The sequence below is a fragment of the Phaethon lepturus genome, unplaced genomic scaffold (assembly GCF_000687285.1).
Source record: "Phaethon lepturus isolate BGI_N335 unplaced genomic scaffold, ASM68728v1 scaffold6009, whole genome shotgun sequence".
In the NCBI taxonomy this organism is placed as follows: domain Eukaryota; kingdom Metazoa; phylum Chordata; class Aves; order Phaethontiformes; family Phaethontidae; genus Phaethon; species Phaethon lepturus.
This window is the reverse complement of record NW_010564068.1, coordinates 22,530-49,881: the sequence shown is the minus strand read 5'-3', so window position 1 is coordinate 49,881 and position 27,352 is coordinate 22,530. Positions and strand designations below refer to the sequence as shown.

The 27,352-nt window shown below is 39.1% G+C and overlaps 1 protein-coding gene across 2 annotated transcripts in view; it reads right to left on the bottom strand.

Annotated features, from left to right (window-relative positions):
• Positions 1-27,352, bottom strand: part of SULF2 (sulfatase 2) — a 64,724-nt gene that overhangs the window by 20,466 nt on the left and 16,906 nt on the right. For both annotated transcript variants that reach the window (XM_010294740.1, XM_010294741.1), the window contains exons 3-9: positions 23,758-23,909; positions 20,373-20,542; positions 15,952-16,102; positions 13,914-14,089; positions 9,855-9,983; positions 8,834-8,890; positions 8,013-8,142 (exon numbers count right to left, since the gene is read on the bottom strand). In XM_010294740.1, coding sequence (XP_010293042.1) covers positions 8,013-8,142; positions 8,834-8,890; positions 9,855-9,983; positions 13,914-14,089; positions 15,952-16,102; positions 20,373-20,542; positions 23,758-23,909 — 965 coding nt within the window. The remainder of the gene's footprint in view (positions 1-8,012; positions 8,143-8,833; positions 8,891-9,854; positions 9,984-13,913; positions 14,090-15,951; positions 16,103-20,372; positions 20,543-23,757; positions 23,910-27,352) is intronic.

Below are 27,352 nucleotides of genomic sequence, written 5' to 3'. Positions count from 1 at the left end.
AAGCTTTAAACATTGTGAATTCTGGCATTTTAAATTGGTTTCTAGTGCACAGCATACCATCATGCAGAAACCTGTGTCAAACCCTGCAAGCAAGTACAACATGTTATAAGAGATAATCACTTAAACAATTAAATTCCTGTATGAAGAACATCAGAGTGCCCCAGAGATACCTTGGCTCACAGGTACAAATGATAACCATCCAGCAGCAAAACATAATTACATATAAATAGTGGATTTACTCAACCAGTCAAGAAAACAAAGTGCCCTTAGTTCACCACTTGCCCCTAACTTTTCAGGTCTTTTCTTCATTAGGCCAAAAGGTGTGTTCCTAAGTTCTATAGCTTGTAATATCTCACAAGAACTATGTCCTGAAAGAGAAGGCAACTGAACACAAACTAAAAGTCATTGGAAAACCCAAACTCCCCCACAATCTTCATCCCAGCTCATATCAAAACTCCAAAGGAAGAAACTGTCTTTCCTCCTGCAAAGCCTTGCAGAACAGCTACTCAAAGCCATCAAATAAATGGCTTTTACAATATGTCCTGAAGTCCATCAGGCTCACATTGTGTAAAACTTTCCAGACACTTCATTCAACCATTAAAGCTGTTCCAGCTGGAGACTTCCCACCACCTTCGGGCAGGCCAAGTTAGCTGCTGTGCTCGCGCTTTCTGCCACCTGCTGTGCTGGGCTTGTTCGAACGCCTCTACTCCATCCTCTACCCTACGGCCCACTGCACGACACAGCTACTCAGTTATCTGTGCGCAAAGCAGAAGAGTCCAGGCTCCAGTTTAATGGAGAAATTAGCGCTACTGAACAGAAATCCTGTTCAAAGGTACGCTGCAAAGGCAAAAAAAAGACAGTTTGTAACATATATTCTCCGCTCCAGGTATTATGTGTCAACAAGAGTAAATCAGGACTTCAATGTCTATGAAAGGTGAATCTTAAGAGCAGCAGTTGGAGACTGAACAGATGCCCTGTTTCCCTCCAGTAACGCTATTCACCTTGAACATGCAAATAACCCCTTAGTAGAAAAAGACGAGTTGTATTTTCCTGTGTGTCAAAACCCCATTACTCCCTTCACAGCCCCCGTCACCATGAAGTGGCTTTTGCATTATTGTGCATCAACATCTTCTTACTGCTACAGCAATCACAGATGTTAATTCAAAGTCATTACTTGAGGCCCCAATCAGAAATAGCCATGACCTTCACTGTAGGATTTTTTCCTACAATTCACTCATTTTCCTCTATGAATATCTCTCAACTGACATTGTTTTCTTTGGGGGAAAAGGGCTGATCATACAAGCCTTGCTAAGAAAAGATTCCAGTTGAAACATACAGCTTTCAGAGCTGAGCCCTAAATCATCACGCTGTGTCTCATCAGCTCCTCTTTTTGTTAAGTGAAAGAGATTCCATTCCCTTTTACGGAGAAGTGAAAAGTGAAACTGTCTGATCAGTTAGCTGCCAGCAAGGCTCCCTCCCTAACAGTTTTAGGAATATAGGCTCTAGGAATCAAAGTTTCTGCAGGATAATAAAGTCCTCTGTCCCTGCCAGCACCCTGAAAAAAACGCTTCAGCAATATCCACCTTCGTCAGTTTATGCAGACGCTTTCTGAACCCCATCCTTGCTGCCACATTGGATGGTGAGCTAGAGACAAACTGCTTTAATGCTCAGAAATAGTAACTTCCAATTAAATTCATTTATGGGTAGTCAGGATACATTTTTTCCTTGTATGAACGGTACAGTTACAGTTCAGTTAGCGGGAAGCAGTTGAAGTTACAGTTCAATTAGAACTTCTCCTTCGCTTTGATTTACTCCTTGTGTTATTTTTTAATTGGGCTAATGAGGACAAACCAGCAAAATCCAGAGAGACACAAGAGGTAGTTCTGCTTTTGCTGGCGGCTTGCCCTACTGCTCACCTGTTACAGGTTTCAGGAGATCGTCAACGTGAATCTCCCATTGTTTGTCTCACACACATTGGAACTCCTCTGTCCTTGTTGACTGAAAATAGTTGGCTCATATCTTCTGTAGGGCATCTCTGAGATTCATGCAGACAGATTCCCCTCTGCTCAGCTATTTTTTTGACTGAATATGCCCTGTTCCTTAGCTTTTCCCCATAGGCATTATTTTCTTAACCTTTCAACATTTTTGTGGGGGGCTTTTTTTTTTTCCAGTCCTCCCCTTCCAATCTATCCATTGGCAAAGGACGAGTCTAGTTTCCTCTTTCCATGACACCAGTCTATAAATAGCCCTGCCTGGTTTTCATTCCAGCTGGATATTATTTCATTACACCGGCTCATGATTTTTGGAGATTTGGACCGCTGGGCTCTCAGCTCAACTTCAGTTGTCAAACACTACATATCACTCAAACCTTAAAATCATAAGATGGATGAACAATTTATTGACAGAAAGTTTGGAGGGCTTTTTAAGGCCCCAAACTGTAGCTGAAATGAGGTAGGTGGGATAATCAACTAGCACGCAAATGAAAAATCAGGTATTCAGCTAAATTTAAGATTACAATTATATAATTCATTTATTATTAATACAATAATTGGATTGTGGCATCAAATGGTCCCAGCTGCTGTGTTAGGTGCTGCAGAAGGTAAGGAGTGAGTGCAGCCTAAACAGAACCTACATTTGTGGTGGAGGGAAAAAAACGGAAGTATCAAAAGGGGAATCGATCTGCCTGAGGTCCCACATCGAGTCCGTAACAGTTCTGAGGCTGAAGCCAGTCTCCTGACCTCCAGCTTGTTGTGTTTTGAACTAAACTACAGCGCTACTCACGTCAGGGTATGTGAAAAACTTGGTATTTTTATTAAATGTTGGTATTATTTTGGCAAGCTACCTGCAACACCCACTACTGTAATGACAAGGAGTTTAAAACTCGCAGTTAACAAAAGATGCAAATTTCTTGGTTTTCGGAAGCAACAAGCAAAGCAAAATAGCCTCTAGAAATCATTATAGGCTATTTGGCTAAAGGAGGAAAATAGTTTTGTTAATTATAATTCTTGATAAGGAATACAATCCTTGAATAACAGCCCTTAATAAATCATCACGACTTTAATTTTCATGGTTTGTTGCCTCCTAATGTTATCAGTTTGAGGGCTGATAAAATTTTTAATGTATGAAGTTATCAACAAGTCATTTCTTGTTGCAATCACAGATTAAGAACCGGATCCTGGAAGTTGCTGAGCATGTGCAACTTGCACTGGAATTCAGGAACTCCAAAGATCTGCCTAATGAGCTATTAAAATTATCTGCATTCTAGCTGGCTTGATGTGCTTCACTTATCAACAGAACCAAAATTCTTTAGTAACCTCAGGATATCTCTGCTAGGTACAAAAGAACTGGACAGCCACAAAAGATACACAGATCAGAAACTTTCTTCCCAGTTTTGAAAGAAATTCCTTATAAAATCTGACGTTGTTTCCTAGGTCTGGCTAACGTAAGTTCAAGCTGCAGTGCCCTCAGGAAAAGGAGAAAATGTAAGTAATTTTTTCTACTGTTCCACTCTTGGCACTACGCAATGGCTAATGATGATTATGATGGCAGGAATATGATCTAAAGGATGCTGTAAGGAAAGCACACATTGATCAGAATAGTTTTCAATCACTGCTATGCAAGAGAACTGGGGGGACCAACTGAGTAAGTGACATACTTTTACTTATGATATCTTCATGCCACTTACAAAAGAGAACATCCCTTCATGATCCGGGTACAGCACAAAGCAATCAGAGGGAAGACTGTGTATCAAACCTTTCATTTGCAGAACATCTGCAGGAAATAAAGTGCAAATTTGTGTACCTTCAATATTCTCCTGGTGAACACTGTCATATAAAATAAAAAATTTTAATGCTATTTAAAAGGCAAATTCTGCTTGTATCAGATTTGCACATAAATAGAGCTTTGAAAATAAAAAGGATTTGAAAAGGAAATAATGTGAATTCAGACAACTATTTTTCTTCACAAGTTACCAATATTATTGTACTATGGCAGGTCTTGCTAAAGACAAAATTAACATTTAAAACCTTTTTTTCCACATGTACAGCATGCATATAGGATTCCCTATAGCAATCAGCAGTGATGCATGTATTGCATGTGTACAAAGTTGGCAAATGACTTAGAGGGAGATTTTGTGGAGCTGCTGTTATGATACTGTGGAGTTGCTGGGAATAGTCTACAGAGCAATGCTGATATCATAATTGGCTTCCACAAAAGCACATTAATGCAGGCCGCCAGATAAAAGTGGGTCAGCTTCCACACACCAGCCAGTTTAGAATGAAAGGCCAAACTATACTGAAGAGAAAAAATTTGTGTGGAAGCCATTAGGTACTTGGATAAATGTTTTTTATTTCATGTGGGAAGAAAGAGCTCATCTCTCTTAAATCCTTGAATACAAATGCTGAGCTGCTCTTTCATCTGAGTCTACAGTCGTCCTTTGTTGGATGCAAATAACTTACACAGACCAAACCCTACTAACTGAAAAAGAAAACATGGCAACACACAGATTCCTATTGCACTCAGAAGAATTTACATATATTAGTGTTGCCAAAAAAATCCCACATAATGGACTCTGAAACAAGGTTTTAAACAGCATGAATAGCCTCATCTCCATGATCCTGGTGCTCTCTTATCAAAACAATTATAGGTCAAGGAGGGTGACAGAGATTTGCAAAGGAAGAGCATTTTGTGGTGATAGACCTGTATTCACAAACTTACATGCTCACAAAGCAGAATTTCAAATTCTCCATCTAACATTCAAAGCGTTCTTTCCCTCCTTTACTCTAAGCCCTGTCCTTGTCTCTTCTCATTCACTCCCCTTCTGAGTCTTTGTCCACCATCTGCGCTTCTCGACTCCTGCTCACACTTAGATCAGGTCCCCAAAACTTGTCTGCCTCAAAAGAGAGAATCCCAATGACTTAAGCGAGCTTTCACCTAAATTCTGACCCAGACTTCTCTTCATCTTTGCATTAGGATGTGAAAATTCACCTTTTGCACTAAAAACTCCATATACTGTTAAATGCACAATAATGAAGTGACCTGCAGGATCAGGAGACAGCTGCTAAATAACCACCGTATCTGTATACCATGAACTCCCCCAAGGCAGTGGGAAGTCATTCATTTGGGCTCATTCTATTCACTATGCAGAGCTGTGAACAGCACCAGCAAACAGACAACACCCATTCGTTATTTGAGAAGTTAAGTCTTGCTTCACTCTGAAAAGAGTTTTGGGTGCACCCATATTTAGACATAATTTATCCTCAGATAAGCACATTCATCTCCCACCTTTCCTGCTGTCTAGACAGACTGCTAGGACATATTCTCTAGAGCACGGGTTAGATGGATTGAGACCCCCCTTGAGAGCCCTTCCCAGACTCTAATTGACTTGATTGTTAGGCAATTTTTCCTGATGTCCAACTTAAATTTCTTTTTTGCTCAATTTCATCCTATCACTTCCAATTACATCTGACTGAACTGCTCAAAACAATTCTTCTCCTCTCTGTCTCCTCTCAATGAGGATGCAGCACACGCATCTCTCATTAGCATACCTTCACTTCGCAATTTGTTGGCAATTCTGAGTACGGAGTTGACATTTTATGCCCACTTCTTACAGATGTCAAAGATGTTTTATTATCCATGGAAGAAAACATAAGCCTGTGAACGTGTGTAGACAATACAGGGCCTTCCCCCTTTCTTCCGTAACTGAGACATGTGGTAATTAGAGTAAGAAAGCCTGAATGTAGCTGTTACCTTATGCAAAGAGACAGCTTCAGTGACAACGTGGACTTGGAAGGTCTCTCTTCCCCTCTGTTCTTACAATAATGTTCAAAATAATTGGGAAAATGAAGACAATAGGAAGAAGTTGAAACATCTCTCAAAGGGAAAATACTGATGGAAAAAGAAAAGCTCTATTTCCCCAAACTACTTACTGGATGATGATGTAGCAGAGACAATGACTTTTCCCCCAGTTTCTCAAAGAACACTGCACATTCAAAAAACGATGGCTTGCTCCCACCCATGGAAAAATTTCAGCTCAAGACATCCGATGACAATAAACTACTGCAGTTCAGTATTTTTAGGCAGAACAGGACATTATTATCTCTCTATATACCAAATCTGACAAAGAAGCCACAGGAAGAAAAGAGCATCTGGAACATGCTTATACATATAAACTGGATCCAAACACCTAAGGAACAATGGACTCATTTCACAGGTGCGCTGAACTACATGATCAGTAGAGCCAGAAGCAGGGAGTCTGGCCTCCGACAGTAGGAAATGAACTACTTTAGCCCAAGTAGCCTATTATTGACTATAGCCTTGGTAAGACATTCAGATCATGTCTGCAAGAACAGTTATATTCCACAGACTGACTTACTCTGACAGCCCTCTGAGCTGCCAGGATATGAGGTAATGCCAGTCTAATAACGGACACATTAGCATGTGGACCCATGTACCTTCACCCCTTTGTCCACATGTCCGCAGGCAGAATGTGTTACAGTCCTTGGAAGGGAGTGCTCTACACGGTACCTGGATGACAAAGCAATGGCACAGAGTCAATTTTGCCATGTTTCCAGAGGATGAGAATTCCCCCAAGAACTGAAAAATCCCCCCAAGAGTGGAGCTGCTGGAGATAGCTTTGCTATGCCTTTGCACTGCTCTGGTAAATTTGCAAAACCTCCTGTGCCGAGACCATGAATTGTCACTATAAACTTTGTTTCTGAATTTCTTCTGTATAACTTGGATCGAAAGTGAAGATATTTTCCTATCTGCCCAGAACAGTTACGTAACGACGAGAGAAATGACACACAATCAATGAGCATTGTGCCCATATACACACAGACAGCCTGCAGTCATAACTGCATGTGTGTTTTCACCGTATATGTTTGTTAAGAGGAGGGATACACTGAGTTCACAGAATATTAGTTTCCCATTATTATATGTAATTCCAAATAATAATAACAAAATTAGTTAAATTAAGAATGTAAAGTAAATGGAGCTATATGTATTTGGAGGAGACCAAGCCGTTAGGTTCACTGATTGAAAGCAACCCTGCCGAGAAGGACTTGGGGGTACTGGTGGATGAAAAGGTGGACACAAGCTGACAACGTGTGCTCGCAGCCCAGAAAACCACCTGCATCAAAAGCAGTGTAGCCAGCAGACTGAGGGAGGTGATTCTGCCCCTCTACTCCACTCTGGTGAGACCCCACCTGCAGTACTGCGTCCAGCTCTGGAGTCCTCAGCACAGAAGTCATGGACCTGTTGCAGTGGGTCCAGAGGAGGCCACAAAGATGATCAGAGGGATGGAGCACCTCCTCTATGAAGACAGGCTGAGAGAGTTGGGGTTGTTCAGCCTGCAGAAGAGAAGGCTCCAGGGAGACCTTACTGCAGCCTTCCAGTACTTAAAGGGGGCTTATGAGAAAGATGGGGACAAACAGGGCCTGTTGCAATAGGACAAGGTGTAATGGTTTTAAACTAAAAGAGGGTAGATTTTGACTAGATCTAAGGAAGAAATTTTTCACAATGAGGGTGGTGAAACACAGGTTGCCCAGAGAGATGGTAGGTGCCCCATCCCTGGAAACATTCCAGGTCTGGTTGGACGGGGCTCTGAGCAACCTGATCTGGTTGAAGATGTCCCTGCTCACTGCAGGGGGGTTGGACTAGAAGGCCTTTAAAGGTCCCTTCCAACCTAAACTATTCTATGATTCTATGATTGTAGCTTCTCATCACTAACGAATCCCAAACCACATTCTATGTGGGAATAAAATGTTAAAACAGCCTAGGCAGTTCTCTTAACAGTAGTCAGGAATCAATACAGAGGCACTTGAATCAGCAATTTCCTGACTGACAGCCAATCTCATAAATGCTATAATATGGTTTTGAGCAAAGGCCACAGAATAAGCCATTTGATTTATAAGCTGGCACTGATGACAAGGTGAAGGACATTGTCACAGTTAAGGCATTAAGCTTAGCACCACTACAACTGCTTGCTTGCAGTCAGGGGTACAATGCCCTACCTGGCCAAGCTGTTCACAAGCTGTTTGATACTCAGCTCGCTGACAGAGGTCTTTCACACGCTGGTATTTGGGTAGAAAGTTTTCTTCTTGGGCATCTACCTTCTCATTCTCCCTCTTATGCAGCAGCTTACTGGACAAGAAAAAAAAAAATTGTATTAATATTAATTCCATGATATACATACAGTTTGCTGAAAAGGCTCAGAGGAGTAGGTTATCTGCCAAGTCCATAGCATCGCTGGTGGCCAAAACTTAATAGTCCAGTAGAAAGTAGCAGTTATCATCATCTCTGATAACACACAAGTTAGTCACATCATGCTCTCAAGGACGATACAAAAACATACAAAACCAAGACAGTGTGTTTCACGTCTAATCGGCAGGCAGTAACAACAGTTGATTAAGAGACCATATCCTCCTCGCTCTACAGGGCTGCACTTTGCAAACCCTTCATGCCGTGTGTTACGTTTTAAGGCAGAGGCATAGAGGGAATGGCCAGCAGGTGAACACGCAGAGAGAAGGGTTATTCATACTCCCCTGATACAAGCAGGAGGGTCGGGGGGCAGCAGCTGAAGGGCAAATGGGATGTCTTTCCATCTCTCAATCCAAGTAAAACTCCCCTTCCCCCACCCCATTTATGCATGCTGTAGGCAAAGGCCATACATTCCCTCCTATCACGCAATCACTGCCATTAGGCATACTGCAGCCGTATCCCTGCTGGCACAGCTAAATGGCTTTAGGTCTGTGGTAGAGTGCTGCTTTGGCTTTAGCTATTCAGTATCCTTCTATTTAAAAAGACTGGGCTTTTCGATTAACACTTTCCTTACCCTCTTTCCACTAGGAATGAGTCTCTCCACACCTTCATCTTTCTCTTTAAATGGAACCTAGGAGGAAACAAGGAGAGGAAGAAGCAATTCCCGCAAAACCAGTAACCAAGCCATGCCCCAGTTTTCTCTCCCACCCCTATTCAGACGAGAAACATTACATATAATTGCACAAGGGGGCATCCAGCTTTATGAAGCAGGCACATATGCCTCTCCAGTGCAAATCATGAACAAACATAGGACAGATTTGTTCCCACAGGGACAAAATCCACAACAGACTTGCACAGTACAATTATTTCAACATAAGCATGTTTAAGGCATGGAGGATTAACTGAATTGTCCTTGATCACAAAGGATCACAAATTAAATCAGGATTTCCTGACTCCAGTTTGGACTCTTAACCTGCACACTACTCCCAAAGTATCCTACTCTAAAGCAGCTGCTCCTTTCCCCCTCTCCCTCCACCCAACTACTTGTAAAGCAAATCTCCTTCCCTTTTTCTGCTGATATTCTCTAGCAAGCCTCAAGTCTAATTCTCTTCCTCGGTCTTTTCCAATGAAAGTACTAATGGAAGGTCTCAAACAATAGCTGTGCAATTCTGAGTGCTAGCCTGTCTTTATGTTATTGTCTGATACACAACCAACCCTTTCAACTCAATTGTTCTACTATTTATTCAATATGAAATACTTTGCTACAAATGATGCCACAGAGACATTTAAAATCTGTAATTCATATAGCTAAAGACCTTCATGTGTAGCCCTCTCACTGCTACACAGATTACATTTAGTATATCCAGATGTCATATATGCCATGTAGCTAGTTTATGAACCTGACAAAATGAAAATAAATAACTGAAGTCAGCCACATATTGCCAAATAGGTCTTTAGACTATCCAGTGAATGATGTACTCATATAGATGGTAATTTTACTGTATTTTCCTTTAAATTTGATGCATGTTGCTGAATACTTGTTCAGTCTCCTGTACAAAGACATACATGTTCCCATGCACATTTCTGTTTCTTACCTATTCACTGGCCTCTCAGAGTCCAGAAGCTTTAAAATGGATTTACCATCCATATCAGATGGAATATCCAATCCAGCAATATCTAGAATTGTAGGTGCGAGATCAATATTCAACACTATGTGAGGATTCCTGAAAAAACATATATAAGAACCTGGTTTAAAGTCTATGCAATGATACCAAGCAACTCCAGCTCTTCCACAGAGACCAGGGATCTGAAAAGGCTTATTTTGTGACATCTGCAAAGAAGAAAAGAGGACACAATCCAATTCCTTTCCATGAAGGGAATTTAAATGTAAAATATAGGTAAAGTTGCATAACCTCTAGAGGGACTAATATGAAGATTTAAAACTTTAGCACAGAGCATTTTTGAGAAACCAAAGTAGTTTATAAGGTGAAGTTAACTAATCATTGCAAAAGAGGGTTCAAAAGTCTTTCAAAACATGAGAAAGCATTGGAAAAACTCCTTGGGTGTCTTATAGAATCAAAATGTCTGCCAAATATGCTGATGACTTCATTAAAAAGTAGATTTGGCAGGTAGCACATGCTTTATCTGTTTCAAAACATGGTACAGACATAAGTACCTCAGCTCGTATCACAACAAGCATGTTCTGAAGAGAACATGAGGAGAAATATATTGCTAGACACTACAGTAAATAACGAAAAGTTGCTGTTAATGTAGAGTGTGAGACAAAAAAGGGAAAGGGATCAGGAAAGAAAAAGCAGAGGAGAACCGGTTATGGAGGAAAAAAAAAAAAAAAGATGAGAAAATAAAAGCGCAGCTGTAATAGAAATGATATCAATCTTCCCAAGAGCACAGTTATCCATTCTGCAAAGACTTAGGAACAGCCATGCCCTGTTACTTAGCAGAGTACGGCATACGCTCCTCAGCCACCACAGTTAACAGGACAATATCTGAACTTAAATTGACTTCATATTTGGTCAAAACATTGGCATCAACTCTAGACAAGTACAGACAGCTCCTATCCCCAAATTCCTTGAATTGCCACAGCTAAATATGAGTGAGTTTACGGATCAGAGCATCTAGTTGCACAGCCCAGCATTCAGTAGCTAAACGAATGCCCAAATTTCTAATCACGTCACTTGGTTTTACTATGGGTCTGGTTTTTGCAGCAGTATTTTCAGTTTATGTTGAACCTTACAAACTTATTTCAAATATGTCTATGACAGTGTCGTGTAATTACTCACAATATTACAAATATACATGTATATTTGTAAATTGTAAATAGTACACAGTTTATCAGCTGTGTACTATTTATTTTCCTTATTTCTTTAAAAAAAAAAATATCAAAGGCGGCACTGAATTTCTTAAAAGTGGGGAAAAAAAGAAAGCGAGCATACTGCTATACAGACAGTCTTCTGAACATAAAGAATCACCATGCTATGATTTGCAGGCACAAAGGAAGGATGGGACCAAATGGGCTGCCATACATGTCAGTGCAGAATTCTAGCTCAAAATACAGGACAGAAGCAAGCTGCTAAATTCACACTAATTAATGAGACACCATTTAAAAATTACTACATTTTTGAGCAAGTGAGCAAACAGGCACTGACAAGAGCATGGATGATGAATTAAATTGATGTACCTAATTTGATTTTAATTACTAATAATTGTGGTGTAGCATATTTGGTAATAGAAATGAGAGCTTAGTAATGACTTGCTACAGTGACTGCTATTAAATCTTCGTTGGTATCAAAAGGGAGTCATGACAACCACTCTGGAGGAAAAACATAAGGTTTATGCAAAACATGGATGAGTGAAGTTCTACCATTTAAAGAAAATCAGGCTGAAAGGGAGGATCAATTTATTATCTGATATATTCCCCCTGCGAGACATTTTATCTTGTTCTTCCTATTTGTTGTATTGTGATGGGCTCTGTTCTGTTAGACTCTCAGGCTGACTCCTCTGATTCTAATAGAAGTATTTTTTCATCTTCAGAAGCCATTGAAAAATAAAATTCAGTGGGAAGGTTGCACAGCTTTTACATATGTCTGGGTGTAAAGACCCTTGACCTAGAGCAGACATGAGGTGGCTGGTCTCTAGCATTCCATGTTGCAGAAAAACTAGCTCAGTCCACTTGGGCCGTATTAGCATTGCCTCTCTAGTAAGACCAAAAACTGCCGTTGAAGAACAAGAGAGCATGTTCTTAGGAGGCTAATCCAGCTCACTTGAAATTCTGTGCTGCTGCAAACTTCTTTCAGTACTGAGGTAATGAGTTTAATTCCACCTGAGGAATCCCTCCCCTGCTCTTCAGAGAAGTAATTTTGTTTATTTCACATCCTTAACTGCTGTAAAATAAATTAGACACATAGTGCAATATTTACAGAATTTAACATCCAGAGAGACTTTGAAAGGCTTGAGAGGTGGGACTGTACGAACCTCATGAAGTTCAGCAAGGCCAAGTGCAAGGTCTTGCACATGGGGCAGCGCAATCCCAAGCACAAGTACAGGCTGGGTGGAGAATGGATTGAGAGCAGCCCTGTGGAGAAGGACTTGGGGGTGTTGGTTTATGAGAAGCTCAACATGATCCAGCAAGGTGCGCTTACAACCCAGGAAGCCAACTGTATCCTGGGCTGCATCAAAAGAAGCATGACCAGCAGATTGAGGGAGGTGATCCTGCCCCTCTACACCGCTCCCATGAGATCCTACCTGGAGTACTGTGTCCAGCTCTAGGGCCCCCAACATAGGAGGACATGGACCTGTTGGAGCGAGTCCAGAGGAGGGCCATGAAGATAATCAGAAGGCTGGAGCACCTCTCCTATCAAGACAGGCTGAGAGAGTTGAGGTTGTTCAGCCTGGAGAAAACAAGGCTCTGGGGAGACCTAACTGCAGCGTTCCAGTACCTGAAGGGAGCCTACAGAGAGGAACTTTTTCCCAAGGGCATGTAGTGATAGGACAAGGGGTAATGGCTTTAACCTGAAGGAAGGTAGATTTACGTTAGATATAAGGAAGAAATTCTTCACTATGAGGGTGGTGAGGCACTGGAGCAGGTTGCCCAGAGAAGTTGCGGATGCCCCATCCCTGGCAGTGTTCAAGGCCAGGTTGGATGAGGGACTGAGCAACCTGGTCTAGTGGAAGGTGTCCCTGCTCATGGCAGGGGGGTTAGAACCAGATGATCTTTAAGGTCCCTTCCAACCCAAGCCATTCTATGATTCTATGATTTTTGTGCCTACTGATAATGTGAATCAGTGAATTTAACCAGCAAATGGAATGAGATTTTTTTAATAACTATTTGCTACCGTGTTACACACTAGATCCATTCCTCTACAGCAAAGAAAAAAATTGTGTGTGGAAGACTTTGTGTGTGCTAATTATGCTAAAACATGCACACCGGTATAAATAAAAGGCAGCAAATTATGGCACTCTGTCCAAAATCATTACTTAAGTACAAATATTTGCTATTGAAATAATTGCTTAGAAAGTGTATTTACATAATTTCTTAGCTGATCAAAGCTACCATTTTAATTAACAGTCATATTCTGCATGCTTGCATGCATCTGACAAACAGCCCTAACCGTGCTATCTCAAAGGATGAATCGAAAATCCAAAACCCGTATCTTTTGTGGATGATAATATGTGAACTATTGCATACATTCTTCTTCATAACTGAAACAAGTGACTTCACTTTAATGTTCAGCAATAATAATGGCAGCGAACATTATGCAATTTATGTTTTACCTTGAAAATGTCATCGTTATGTGTATTATCTGCACCCCTCAAAAGGAGGCAAATAAGCATTTCCTAGATTGGACATATTTCAAAGTGGCTTTTTCAACTACATCCACGAAAGTGTAGTGGCTTGTGCTGCACATCTACGCAAGCAAAAAGGTAATGCTGACTATGTTATACTAGCACATGCTATCAGCTCTGCTATCTGAGTAGACATATTTTTCTGACAAAGATGAGCAGGAAGTCAGTCAAGATGGGTAGAACTTTGTGCTTCCATTTGGATGCCGGGCCAATATGACTAGAGATGTGAACATAAAAGATTTTTCTGGCCACTACATACACATACACACACACAATAGCCAAGAACTTACAGGGATCCAGCCTCCACATTTGGACCTCGGACATAGAAAGGAACTCTGATATCAAACTCATACGGCATGGACTTTCCTTTCACCAGCCCAAACTGCCCGATATGATAACCATGGTCTGCTGTGTATATTATATACGTATTGTCCAGTTCACCTGTTTCAACCAATGTATTGTAAATCTGAAAAAAAGCAAAACAAAATATGAAATTCATTCCACTGAGTGGTACTATACGCAGAATATTGGATGTAATTTTCTGCCTATGTGTAATATACATATAAATAACAGTCCAGGATGCCACGGAGTTAGCACAATGAACTCCTCTGAATAATCCATAATCACATAGTAGTTTTCCTAACTGAAACTTATGGATACTTGTAATGAAAAAAAGAAAATGTGCAAACTTCTGTTTTCTGCTTTAAGGTAAACACATTAGCATGCCATATTTTCACAAGTGTTTGGGTTCGCTATTTTGCCTGAGAGCTGTCAAGACAGTGCTAAATACCTACAGTAACAGAGATAAAAGTTTGAAGGTAATAAGCATTTTTGAAATTTTCTGTCCACCTTTGTCTTTTTCCTGTGGTAAACAATTTTAATAAAATGACAGCATATTGAATCTCACACTGATTTAAGCAACACTCAACGACCTTGCCTTCAGACAAATGAGTCCACATTATGCACAATATTTGCAAAATCTATTCCAGATAAATATAACTCAGTCATACTCTCTCACTAGCTGGAGAACTAACACAGAGAATTAAGAGGAGCTTTAAGTCTGTTTATGGTTGCTTCTATGGATTTACATGAGAATCTTTATGTGAAATGTACCAACTTGAGCACCCCATATCAATTTTTATGTCACATTTTCACTTGGAAAGGTATGAAGGCGGTGGCCAAAGTGGTGCCTCACACAGATCCAGAACACATCTGCACAGAAAACAAATTCTTTGGATTTTTTTTGGTATGCCTTTTTTTGTTTGTTTGGGCTTTTTGGGGTGGTGTTTTTGTGGGGTTTTTTTTTTTTTTGAAAGACTATTAGATGCATATAATTCAGTAGAAAAGATCAGGTTAACTAGGCGATTACAACTAAAAAACAACCCAACTGATTCTGCCTGCAGTGAATCACCCAAAGCAGAACCATTTTACTGAACAGAAAATCAAAATAATGTAGTAAAACAGCCCATCTCCCCTAACACTGGTATCTGATCCACCTAAACAGGTTCATTAACATGAAGTAGAGATCATACTTGCCTGAATTGTTAATTATAAGGCATTACTAACAAGTTGATGCAATGCCATCCAGATAATCTCATCTTTCCTTACAGGACTCTTCTTATTTTATGTTCTACCTTCTTTGGATAAGAATGCCAAGAGATAAGCAGTAAATTGCAACACCTATAAGTCTGCTTTCTTACAACTGGAAACCCATTCTTTTTCGGAGTAGTTTTTAGCTAATTCAGATGTTTCTGTTCAAGACATCCAGCTTGTGCTAAGAGATTTCATGACATAATGCAGACTTACTTAAAAAAAGAATAAAAATCTACCTATATATTTATTTACTTCTAACATTTAACAACCTGGGCCTGGTTTACCATGGGATTATTCTAGTCAAGACTCCTGTAGCATCGCTTGTTGTTGTTGTTCTCTCAAAAACTCAGTGTTACAGGATCAAAATAGGCCCACAGTTAGGTAGTTATTTCCAACAGGTTGTAGGATGACTTTTCACTATCAGATGATACCTTATTAGAATTTATGATTTTTTTTCAGGTGCTCCCTCCCTCTTCCCCTTAATCAGTAGTGGCTCTGCGGCAACAAACCAGCTCGCTCACATCACTCAACTCACGGTACCTGTCTTTAGGAGATGAGCATCCTTACACATTGAATAGAGAGACAAAAATCCTGAGAGGTGACAGGATTACACGCTACTAAAAAACAGTCGTAGTCCTCCTTCCCTCCCCCTTATCTTCATATACAGCACAGTTTGGAGCTTAACTCAAGAAACAAGCACCTGTTTAGCCAAAAAAACCTGACTATTAACCTTACCATCTCCATAGAGTCGTCCACAGACATGAGTGTTTGCAGGCGCTTTCTCTGTAGCATGTTAGTGAACTCCATGTGTATAGGTTTCATGGGACCTGTATACCTCATTATCCAGTGCTTGTCTGGGTTTGGAGCGTAGTTATAACTGGGAGTGCTAAGGAACAGCGAGAAAACCAGAATGTTTTAGCAGTGTAAAAAAAAAAGCCACAGTAATGTATACCAATAATTTCTATTTGATCAACACTATAGGACTTATTCTCTGAAGTGCACTAGAAAATATTAGATTTACTTTGGAAAAGCCTTATACTTTTATGTTCTATATGAAAGATGGGAGAACGGAAACAACTCTGTGGGGAATAAAATCTATTAAAACAGTAAATACACACTGTTTTTACAGTGTCTTCAGACTAACATAGATACATTTCAAGGCCAAGAGACTAGCCTCAGAAGTCTAACTCCACAGGTATGATCTGGATAAAGCATGTACTATAGAGTTCCTACTCATGTAATTGCTTTGCTTTTACTCTGCCCACATTAACACCAAATATCACGGCTCGTGCAAGCTGTTTAACAACAACTACAGAACTTGCTGAAAAGGTTCTACTGTGTTCTTTAACAGGTTATTTTTTTTTATTCCACATGACTGGCTACTTGAATACTTTCACACTCATGTACCCAGAGGAGCACAGGCACCCTACCTGGTGGTATCAAACTGCATGTGAGCTCATGGCAAGCAGAAGTGGATACATAGCCGGATTTTAAAGACCTGCCAAAAAAAGCAGGGGTGAGGGGAAACAGGACTGTATTTTGCACTTTCTAGTCACCAACTCCTTTGTGATCATCAGAATCTATAATTAAAGTCCCTGCAAAATCTTAAGAGCTGGATTTAAAGTCCTCCTGGAATCTCACAGCCCCTCCAAGTTCTCATGATCCGATGACACCATTAAAGTGATGAGAAATATCACTGATTGTCCATAATTTCATGTTGTTGGTAATTCCAGAGATTGCTTTCTGTGCATAATTATATAGCTCTAGGTTAGCTGGATCTAAACAAAAGACTTATTTTGGTATATCATTACCATGATGCTGACTCTCTGCATCACCAACTTACTAGAAAGCTATATTATAGCTTACATTTGCAAGAAATATTATTTTTACCTATTATATCTATTTCTAAAAAGTTTCTTTTTACTTAAGATTGAGAACCACCTTTGTCAATTCCTTTGTATCCTGGCTCAAACACATCACCTGCAGAGTCTAAAATATTAAAATTACTCTTCCTAAGTGATTTCCTTTTTGCACTCAAAGCTTCCTTTTTTCACTCAAAGCAACAAATTCGGTCTATGCAAATATGCAAGCCAAGAAGGTGACACAGTAACACAGGAAAAAATAGCAGATATTCAGTTATTTTCTTCTCCCCAACACACAATTTTCTCAAATTCAGCTCCTATTTGGCAAATATCTACTGTTGGTTTTGTGTAAGCAACAGAGCAGCAGGGTAAGTTATTACGATCAACAACAGTAACGTAAGTTGAAACTTCTCCTCGAAATACTGTGTATCTAACGTATCTTTGAATATCACAGGTAGTCTTAAGAGTTTTAATATAAATACGAAATTAATAATCTGACAGTGAAATGTTTTATGCCGAAAGCCTCTGTTAGATGCTATCTGAAAAATGTGCGTAGGTGGCAAATGGAGGCTTCTTCATATAGGGAGGAAAGGGCTGGTGTTTATTCTCTCTGTATTGTTAATAGCCTCTTGAATTTCAGAATGTTATTGTGGCTGAAATAATGACATTGCTCCTTTGAAAATGCTGACAGTTATGGAAACTGTTGCTATGTGATGCCCAGAATGAATAAAAAATGCTTGGCAAACTCCTTTTCAGCTTACTTTGTGATTTCCTGGCTGATTTGAAACCTCCTGCTGTTTAATCCAACCAAAGTCCGTGATTTTCTTTGATTACTACAAACGTAACCCTCTTACACTTAACAGATTTGCTTGTCTTATGGGGAAAAAAACACAAATATAACATTCCTAGAAGCTGGTTAAGATAACCTCTTCAAATGTACTCAGAAGCTAAGTCCGAGTCTGACTGCATTTCACCTTGGAAAAGACGGGTGGTAAAATGTACCCTCTACAGAAATAACATTTCTGATCACTGTTAAACTGCCCAGCTGTTGTATTCTCTGCAGCTATCAGTACAGGCAGTAACAAAGAAAAACCAGCCATGCAGCCTAGGGATTTGCTATGCGAATGCTGTTGATGTGAATAATTTTCAAACACGAAAGACTGCAGATGCACACAAAAAGAAGCTCTACAGAAAGAGATGGAGAGAGACTGCAGCATAGGGTGGAACAGTTCTACCTGCTAGTAAATCTAATAATAGAAGCAAGAGAACAACAACATAAATTAGGAGTAGAAGTACATACCAGGGACCCCAAGCAGAGATGTACTCTGATTGTCAGTTTATGCTAAAATCCATACCACTATTGTTTAGCTATTCTTAACAATGCTACACAATGCAACATGTCTGTCAAGCAGCGCAAGCATTACGGTCACACCTTTGCTTTGCTTTGTGGATGTAGCTCAAGAATCCGCTTCCAGACTTGGTCAGCGGTGCTGCAAGAAGAGGTGCAGAGACATGCTACCTGGTGTATTGCCTTCTGATTCTGGGACTAGGCAAAGACTTAATTCAGAGTATTGCTTACTGCTTTCGGACAACTCATAAGAAGTGTTCGACCTGTGCTCTGATCCTTCCCTACCATATCCACACAGAAACGAGGCAGTGAGAACTACCTACACCTCATTATCATTGACAGATTCATCTGTCACTGAATGATTCCTTGGAATGTGGGAACAAGGGTAAAAATGGAAAGCAGAGAACTAATTTGTACATACAGTGATGGAATGATGCACATTCTGCATTTTTACATTTAATTTTAAACCCAGACCAACGAAAATCTTTACAGATTATTATTCTATAGCGCTGTGAAAATTGTTTAGAATAAGATTGGCAGTTTCTTTGCACAAGACGTACATAAAATCCTGGGTTTGTGTTCACATGTAGAAGAAAAACACAGTTCTTTATTCTACTAAGACAATTAGTTTCTTTACAAACAAAACTTTCTTCCGAAGTGACACTTCCTGTATAATTGTTAGCATTGTAAGAAAAGTCACCAGCAATTAAAAATAGTTTTGTGTAACTACTTTGTAATCAGGAAGATAAACCTAGTTTGTGTGAAAAATAAAAGTTAAACTATGAGCAGAAGAAAAATAGATGTAGTTTATATTTTTCATTGCTGGCCTTCCTCAAATCCTTCTACTCTTTTTCATTTGATCAGCATAATTAAACTGCTACAGAATGCTGCTTGATAAATTACTGTCATCTCTGAGGTATGAATGCCTTCCAGAAGAATTTCTAAATAAGACTGAGGTCAATACTGGTATAAGCTATAGCAGAAGTTGCTCATTTGGCTTTTCTATAATTTTCCTTTCAAAGAAAATACATGAGCATAAGATGGCAAACACACAAAAAATACTGCATTGCTGTAGATCTAGGACACAGATTCTCTTTGGTAGCACAGCACAAACTAATGAAATACATAATTCTAAATTATGCAATACCTAGACAATAGAAAAAGGAAGCTTTTTCTCTCAGACTCCATTCTAAATGAAGTGAAAAAGCTCAAATGAATTTCACTGGACTTTGGACTATTCCTGAGCAGCTTCAGCTACCAATTGATTATTTCCATCTGTTCCCAGTTCCTTCACAAATCCAAAATAAAACAGAATTCCCGTTAAAAAAAAAGCACGAAGGAAGAAAGCTACAAATGTTGAACATCAATGAAGCCAGTAATTAGGAAAAAAATATCAAAATGTTTTCAGTTATGCCAAAAGGTTATTTTGGAGAATCATTCATTTTTAGCAGCATGCGAGGAGATGTCTGTAATGAAGCATTACAGAGCTGTACCTGTAAAATGTGTCTGTGCTATAAACAAGAACCATCTCATCATGGTGTTTCACTGGAGCTTATGAACATGTTAAGTCAGTAACTGGGTGATACTGCTTTTGGGACCCATTCAGACATTGTACTGGGTCATGTACAGACATAGCAGCTCATTCAGAAATAGCTTGTCTAATTTGGTGCTGCAGGCCTGTTCATATTCATATTCATTCAATATGAATCTTTCCATTTATCTCAGTGAACTACAATTCTGAGTTCTAGATGCAGTAGCTGTTCTCAAGATACTTGTACTAGTTTGAAAAGGTTAAAAAAAAAAAAAAAATCAATCTCAAAACTCTTCTTATATATTTGTGACAAACTTTTGCCAGGAGTATTATAAAGCAAACATTGTTTTCCCAGGGGTACCCAGGACTTCTATACTCCTGAACCTGTAAATGAAAGGGTTTTATTTTTCCTTACATGTGTTGTGAGGCATTGGGAAAGAGATGTGAGTACTGAGGGGCTGAATCTTCAGGGCCATGAGGAGCAGCGTGGCTTATAACCATCAGTACAGGCCTGTGAGGATACATCTTCTTTGAGATCCTGAAGAAGGTAATACTGTCATTGGTTATCAGATCAGTTAGATAATCCTGCAAGTAGAAGTAAAAGTATAATGAGATACTTGAAAAATAATTTCAAGTTGGGGGGTGAGATAGGAAGGGAAGGTCTGAGGTATCATAAGAAAGAGGAGAAAAGAAGGTACTTCACTGAGAATGGGAGGAGGTGGGAGTAAATTACAGATGTTAAGACTTCAAAAACTAAAACCAAATAATTTTTTCTTCACTGCCCAGTGAAGAATATGAAAAGCAACAGCTTCCTCTCAGGAATTACATTAAAGAAGATCAATTAGGACTCTTTCTTCCCGGAGTGTGTAATTACATTCTGAAGATCACAGTACTAAATACAACGACCAGGTATTAATAAAAAAAAAATAGAAAATTACAGGACAATTTCTTTGTTCTCTGGTGTTGATATCTTCAAGGCGTATAGTCCAACTTTACATCATAAAAGTGCTTTGAAAATCCAAATGGCTAGAACCAGAAGTCACTAAAGCTAGAAGATGCTGGCCTAACTGGACCAAAAATTTCATTCAATGTTACAGACACAGTGATAATCTGACAGAGATATAGCTCTATCCAATAAATTGCTGAGAATTTAGAAAAAATTCTTTGGAAGATATGGACTATCTTTCTATTTTCTAAGAAGTATCATTATCATTCTTCTGATACCTGCTGGAGCTATATGAATTGAAGACAGTATTTTTAATGACAAGCCATGCTCTCTCTTAGGCTGCATCACAGCAAATGCTGCAAATACCCCTTAGACATGAGTAGGATATGAAACTGCGTCTTTAAAAAACAAAATAATAACTGTCATCCCAAACTATTCTATAATTCTATATCACAGCTGAATGTAAAATCAGACATAACATCTGCCTTTGGGCAAGTGAACGAGTACAAGGTGTGGTTCATATTGGATTGAATCTCCTTTTAAGTACAGCTTTCTGCCTGCAGTTCAGACATTTGCTCCTCTTTTACCACTGCCAATGTCCTTGATCTGAGAAGTCAGCTTACCATTCATGAAAAGGAAGCCTTTTTCATCAACTGTAGTTGCCTTCCCCAAGTTATTCCCTGTGTATCCCAGAATAAGGCTGGCAAAGTCTCCATTTACAATTTTACACATTGGTCCCAACATGAGGCATATCTGTTATGAAACTGCCATGATTATGGCTGTTATTGATACGGTATTTTCACTCATGAAAACAGGTGTAAATAGGCATAATTCCATCAAAGTTAACTGAAGGACCTCCATTCATAAGCGTATGCAGGGGAAGGAGAATATACAATAAGCCAGACCAAAGCAAAACTGACTTCAGAACATACTTCCAATACCCGAGACCATACTCATAGCTGAGAATACTCAGTGGAGTATTCAGCACTGGAGTGCTCTCAAAAATGCACTAACATTTATCTAAAATGTGCCTGTTCTTCAAGCTGGTTGGTCACTTTCTTAAGCATGTAACCTGTCTTGGATTTAGCCATTACAAGAGAATAGTTTTCAAACTCCATTTTGAAGATGAAGGTTTTCACCTGGTGCTTAGCAGTTGCTTTGGAGGACAGAATCAGTAAAGTCTTTTTCTAATTTTCCACTGGCACATAATTAACATTAACTATGTCACGTAAATAGGGCTTAAAAATAATCTGATTATATTGTTCATTGGCAGAAATTTATATTTCCAGCAACAAAAATGGCAGGAAAGAAAGAGCAGCAGTCTTGTATTTCAGCTTCTGTTTGCTCATTTGAACTCTGGTGTTAACATCAACAGTTCCATTGCTCTGCACACCATCATCTGTTTATTACCATAGCTGTGTATTATGCAAGAATATGAAGATTATCAAAACATTTATATTTTCATCAGACTTTTTTTTTTATTTATCACCAAACTCGGCAAGAAAAACTAGACCAAATGAAAACCTATTTTCCAATTATCGCATAGACAAAACAGAGCCGAGGATACTGGAACATGAAGTTCACTGTTGGCTCATTGGTACAATGGGGAACAGTGCCCTGTGAAATCAACTTGCCTGACAATGTTCCGCGTACGATGTATTTCCACCATAACATTTTTGGTACGTAGCTGTAAAGGTTAGCTCTCATTCTTCATAGATCAGAAGGGAAATAAAAGACAAATAATTCTGTACATCAGTTGCCCCTTCCTCTTAGCAGCTGTTGATATGAAAGGAAACCCTAGAAGCCTGTTTTTATCTTTCGCACAAAATACGTTCAATTAAAAATGGCAAATAGGGGAGGGAAGGAGGGAAATCACACAGACAACAACCTTTTAAAGGAAAAATTAACTGTGAACACATTGCTAGTGAAACAAATATGGAGACAGGATTTGTGCTCAATAAGAGAAAGTGAATCGAATCTCTGTTAAACAAATACATGCCATAAAGCACTCCAGACTTTCTAAGTTATACTCTACTTAAAACCTACAGCAGTTAACGGAGAAATTTATTTATCATCATACTTCAGAGACAATTCAGGCCATTTTAGGAATAACAAAAGCTGTATCCTTTGGAAAGTTAACACTTTTGGCTGAAATAAACATACTGCTGATTGCAAACAGGTAACTGTTTGAGCTGTAACGTGCTAAATGAGGGAAAAAAAGGACACTGCATTAGACAATGACCATCAAGCATTTTAGTAAGTTTGGCCAGGGTGTAGCATCCTTGCAAGGATATTAGGAAACATATGTACCTGTAACAATGCACAGAGATACAAATTTAAGTTAAATTCTCCACTCATTCAGAATTATCATAAGATGTATCAAGATATTACGAATTCTCCATCATATTATGGCTGAGAAACAAGTTCCTTTAACATAAAAAGATGGGTCTAGCTGAAGGGAACTGGATGCTTATCTCATTTATGCTTGTATAACTCCGCAGTTCTATACCAAGGGAATAGATGATAACCAGATTCAGCGAACAAAAAGTACAAAGCACAGAAATAGTTATCACGCAGCATTTAAATCCATTTTCACATCTTCAGCTCATAATACAGTCTCAGGATGTTTTGTTCGTTTCCATTGCTGCTAATAATGTTTTAAGTAACGTGACCCTCTCTAAATGGAAGACAACAAAAAGTCCAAACACAACGCCTATTGGCTTGTAGCTAAAGTTACACGTAGCAGCTTTCAAGTACAAAAAGAACTCTTTAGTTCAACTGAAACCATAAAGTACAGCTGTCTTGCAGTCACATCCAAACGTTAAAAAAAATGAAATAAATCAATAGGACCTACCCTGGAGTAGTCATATCCATGCTTCTCCTTCACTCCATTTCTACAGAGCGTGTAGTTGTAAAATCGAGAGTTTTTAAGTAATCCAACCCATTCTTTCCAACCAGGAGGCACATAGGAGCCATTGTATTCATTAAGGTACTTTCCAAAGAAAGCTAGGGGTAGAGAAAGCAGAAGCATAGTAAGAAGGCATAGCAGAAACACACGAAGGACACCGTATTTAACCATACTCCTTCCTTTCTGTCCGTTCTGAGACAAGCTTTGTTTTTTTCATTCAGATACATTTAAGAAGAGGTAAGTTCCGAGTTGTAAGTTTGCCCGTGTTTCTTTATTTCAGAGCTCCATAATGCAGATCTTCTGATTTACAACCTGAGTACATATGAGAGAAACTGGACCACAATCACCATTATATTTTCTTCAGTGCCTGATACATTCAGAGTCAGATGAACAAAACAGAATGCTTAAAATAGTGCCAGTTGCCACATTATCTCACCCTGCTCTGAATCACCCAATTTAGCTACACTTTTCATTTGGTCACACCCACTTAAGCCATGTCCATCCAAGGAGCTGGCAGAAGCAGTGAAGTCACTAACAGGAGGCTAGCTTGGGATAAATGATGACAAATGAGGACCATAAATATGATGAGGTTTTAAACTTGCTGCACAGAAGAAATGAAGCAGCAGCCTTTCTGGCAGAACAAGTGCAGAATGAGTACAGGGATTCTTAGAGAACACAGGGCAGGCATTTGAGCCATCCTCCCAGAAGAGGTATGTATATGCTAGCCTTGCTCCCTAAGCTACAAGTGCACAGACACAAATTATTTTCCAGAAAATGGTTAAGGAAAATGGAAAGCATTATACGTCTATGAGAACACCACAAATTCTCTGAAGTACACGATGCACCCAATGATGCTTTCACACTATTCTGATAAAAAATATTTTAAATAAATGAATTTTTCAGTATTATTTTATATATCATCACTATGCAATTACAGAATAAACCATATTGGAAGACTATTCATCTAGCTAGTTTTTTCAGGGCTTAAAGGCAAAATTCTGCTCCTGGGTCTGCAGACTGCACTGCAATTCAGCATCTGATCACTTTCTGTGATCAGAGCTCAGATCTCAATTTTTGAATGGTCTGGCAATACAAGTTAGTACTACCATAGCGACTAGCACAACGATTTTTACGCTTGTTCCACCTGCCATTATAAATATTTTTAATCCAGAGGCACACGGTGTCTGCAGCATCTCACACTGGTTGTCTATCAGTGAACATCTGTGCTTCTCTAAGGACAACAGAATATCTAAGATTCTGTTCTTAGGCTTAGATTAAACCTCATCTCATAACCTACGGGATCCGAGCACACAATTCACAGTTCCCAGGTTCTTCAAGATGTTTTTTTTTAAGCTTGCAGCCTGATACTGCACCTTCTTGTACTTATAGAAATGCAAGGAACAATACTGTGGATAGAGTAGAACAGGTTTTCAGCTGGTGTAAAAAAGGGCCAGCCTCACTGAAGCCAATGGATTTACACCTATTTGCAGTAGGCTGAGTTTCTATCCAAACGATAGTCACAGTGAGAAACAGTGATACAAAACAGTATGTGAGAGCGCTCCGTATCACTACCCAGTACTGTTTTTCTTTTCTAAAGAAATGGGAAACATGAGATTGGCAACATAGTAGTATAGTGGAATGGAATTAAATATATATACAGGGAGTAAGTACATTGTGCACAGAACGTCCATAACTCAAAGTGCTTAGGTAGAATGCAAAAGCATATTTTGAATCACTCTCCTCAACAAATTTCAATGTATTCAATTAATGTGTAAGGTGAGCCAAGAGAAAGTGAAGGTTTGAGAGCTTTCAAAGTGTTTGAAAGAGATGAAAGTGCCGACAAAATTAAGATCTATGTCACAGAAAATGAGAAGGGCACATCTATTGGGACACAATTAATAAATTCCTTAAAATTACACTGTGCTTTCAAAATGTTTTGTGAAAGCAGGGGAGGTGTCATGCTATTTTACAGATGAGCCATTTACAATCGGGTTAAGTGACTGGTAAGCATGCTGCAGAAAAGGATTTGTTTCACTGTCCTAAACTACCTCATGACATCTTCTTTAACCAGGACACCAAGCAAAGTAAACTAGCAGCAACGAACAAAGCAAAGTCTACTCCACTGCAGGTGAAAACTATCACATTACTCAAGGACTGTATTTATACAGTATATACACTTTTTCAAATTATTTTGCTTTATGAACAATTTCTAGTTTTTAAAGGACGAAAGGCAACTCACAGTGGTTATGGGTAATTAAACAATACAGATGCACATTTTTTCTTGTCCTGGTAACAAGGAACACAGGACTGAAACACTGACCACTGTCCACAGCAGCCGGTATGCACAAGGCAGTCCAAAGCCTTTTGTCCCCCATTCAACATACTATATGCAAACAGAGATATATTTGGCATTTCTGCTCACGGGAACCAATCTGTTCCTAAAACCTTTGGCTGAGCCAGCTGAAGAACTCAGGAAAGAGACATTCTGTAAAGAATTACTTCATTGTTATTCTGCAGAGGCATTAAAGGGAAGTCTGGCGGAAGTTCCTTCCAGCACCTTTTGCAAACCCCCCATTGTACATTCAGGATGTCTTTATAATCTTTCATGGATGTCAAAGTGCTTTAAATAATTTTCTCTGCTGTTTCCAATCTTCCATTTCACATCTTTTTCTTTTCCACTTCCTTCTCAGCTGTTTAAAGGCTTGCTATTCAAAAATTTTAAATGTCGTTCCTCTGTAGTACAAAATATTGGGTTACAATAAAGCTCTCTTGATGCTGGCGAAAGATTTTGATTTTGGATTGTAAAGATTCTCTCTAACACAATTTTTCCCCTCATCAGATTAGTTCACCACCAGAGACAGCTGCTCACTAGAGTACACATGCCTTTGGTACATCCAATTTCAAACCACTCCAAGATTTCATTAATTAACATTATCAGAGGCTGCTGTTTGATATGCTCAGCCACGTTCCTATATCCAGTCTATGAAGCAATCATTAAAAAATATCCAAGTGGCTATTTTTAGTAGATGTTAAGAATGTAATTTTCCTTAGCTTTAAATACTATACAACATAGTTTCTCCTAAGACTACATAAAACAGGATATGCAAGTATTGAGTCCTTTGTACACTGTTACCATTTCCGCAGGGGTTCATAACCTTCTAAGGTTCTTCGAGTCTCGCCCTTCGATGATAAGCACCTGGAAAATTCTTTGGTATAGAGTGGAATTTTTACAAGAAGTTTTGTTTTTTAAACTCTTCCTGTAAGGAAAAAAATTGCACACAAAAGAATTTGCCCTGTGCTATCAATTAATACAAAGGTCTGCTCTGAATGTAACACAACCACAGACGTATCAAGGCCACAGCTCGTTGCTTAAAAAGCAGGTCTAGCATATTATCAAAGGTAGTGTAAAAGCACAGTCAAAAGAACAGACATCAAGGCATCATTTACCACTATTAGAAATGTTCAAGCTAGTTTTATCATCTATCTATATAATCTACCAAACTCTACAAGTATGTTGAGCTTTTTTCCTCCCGTTTTTTAA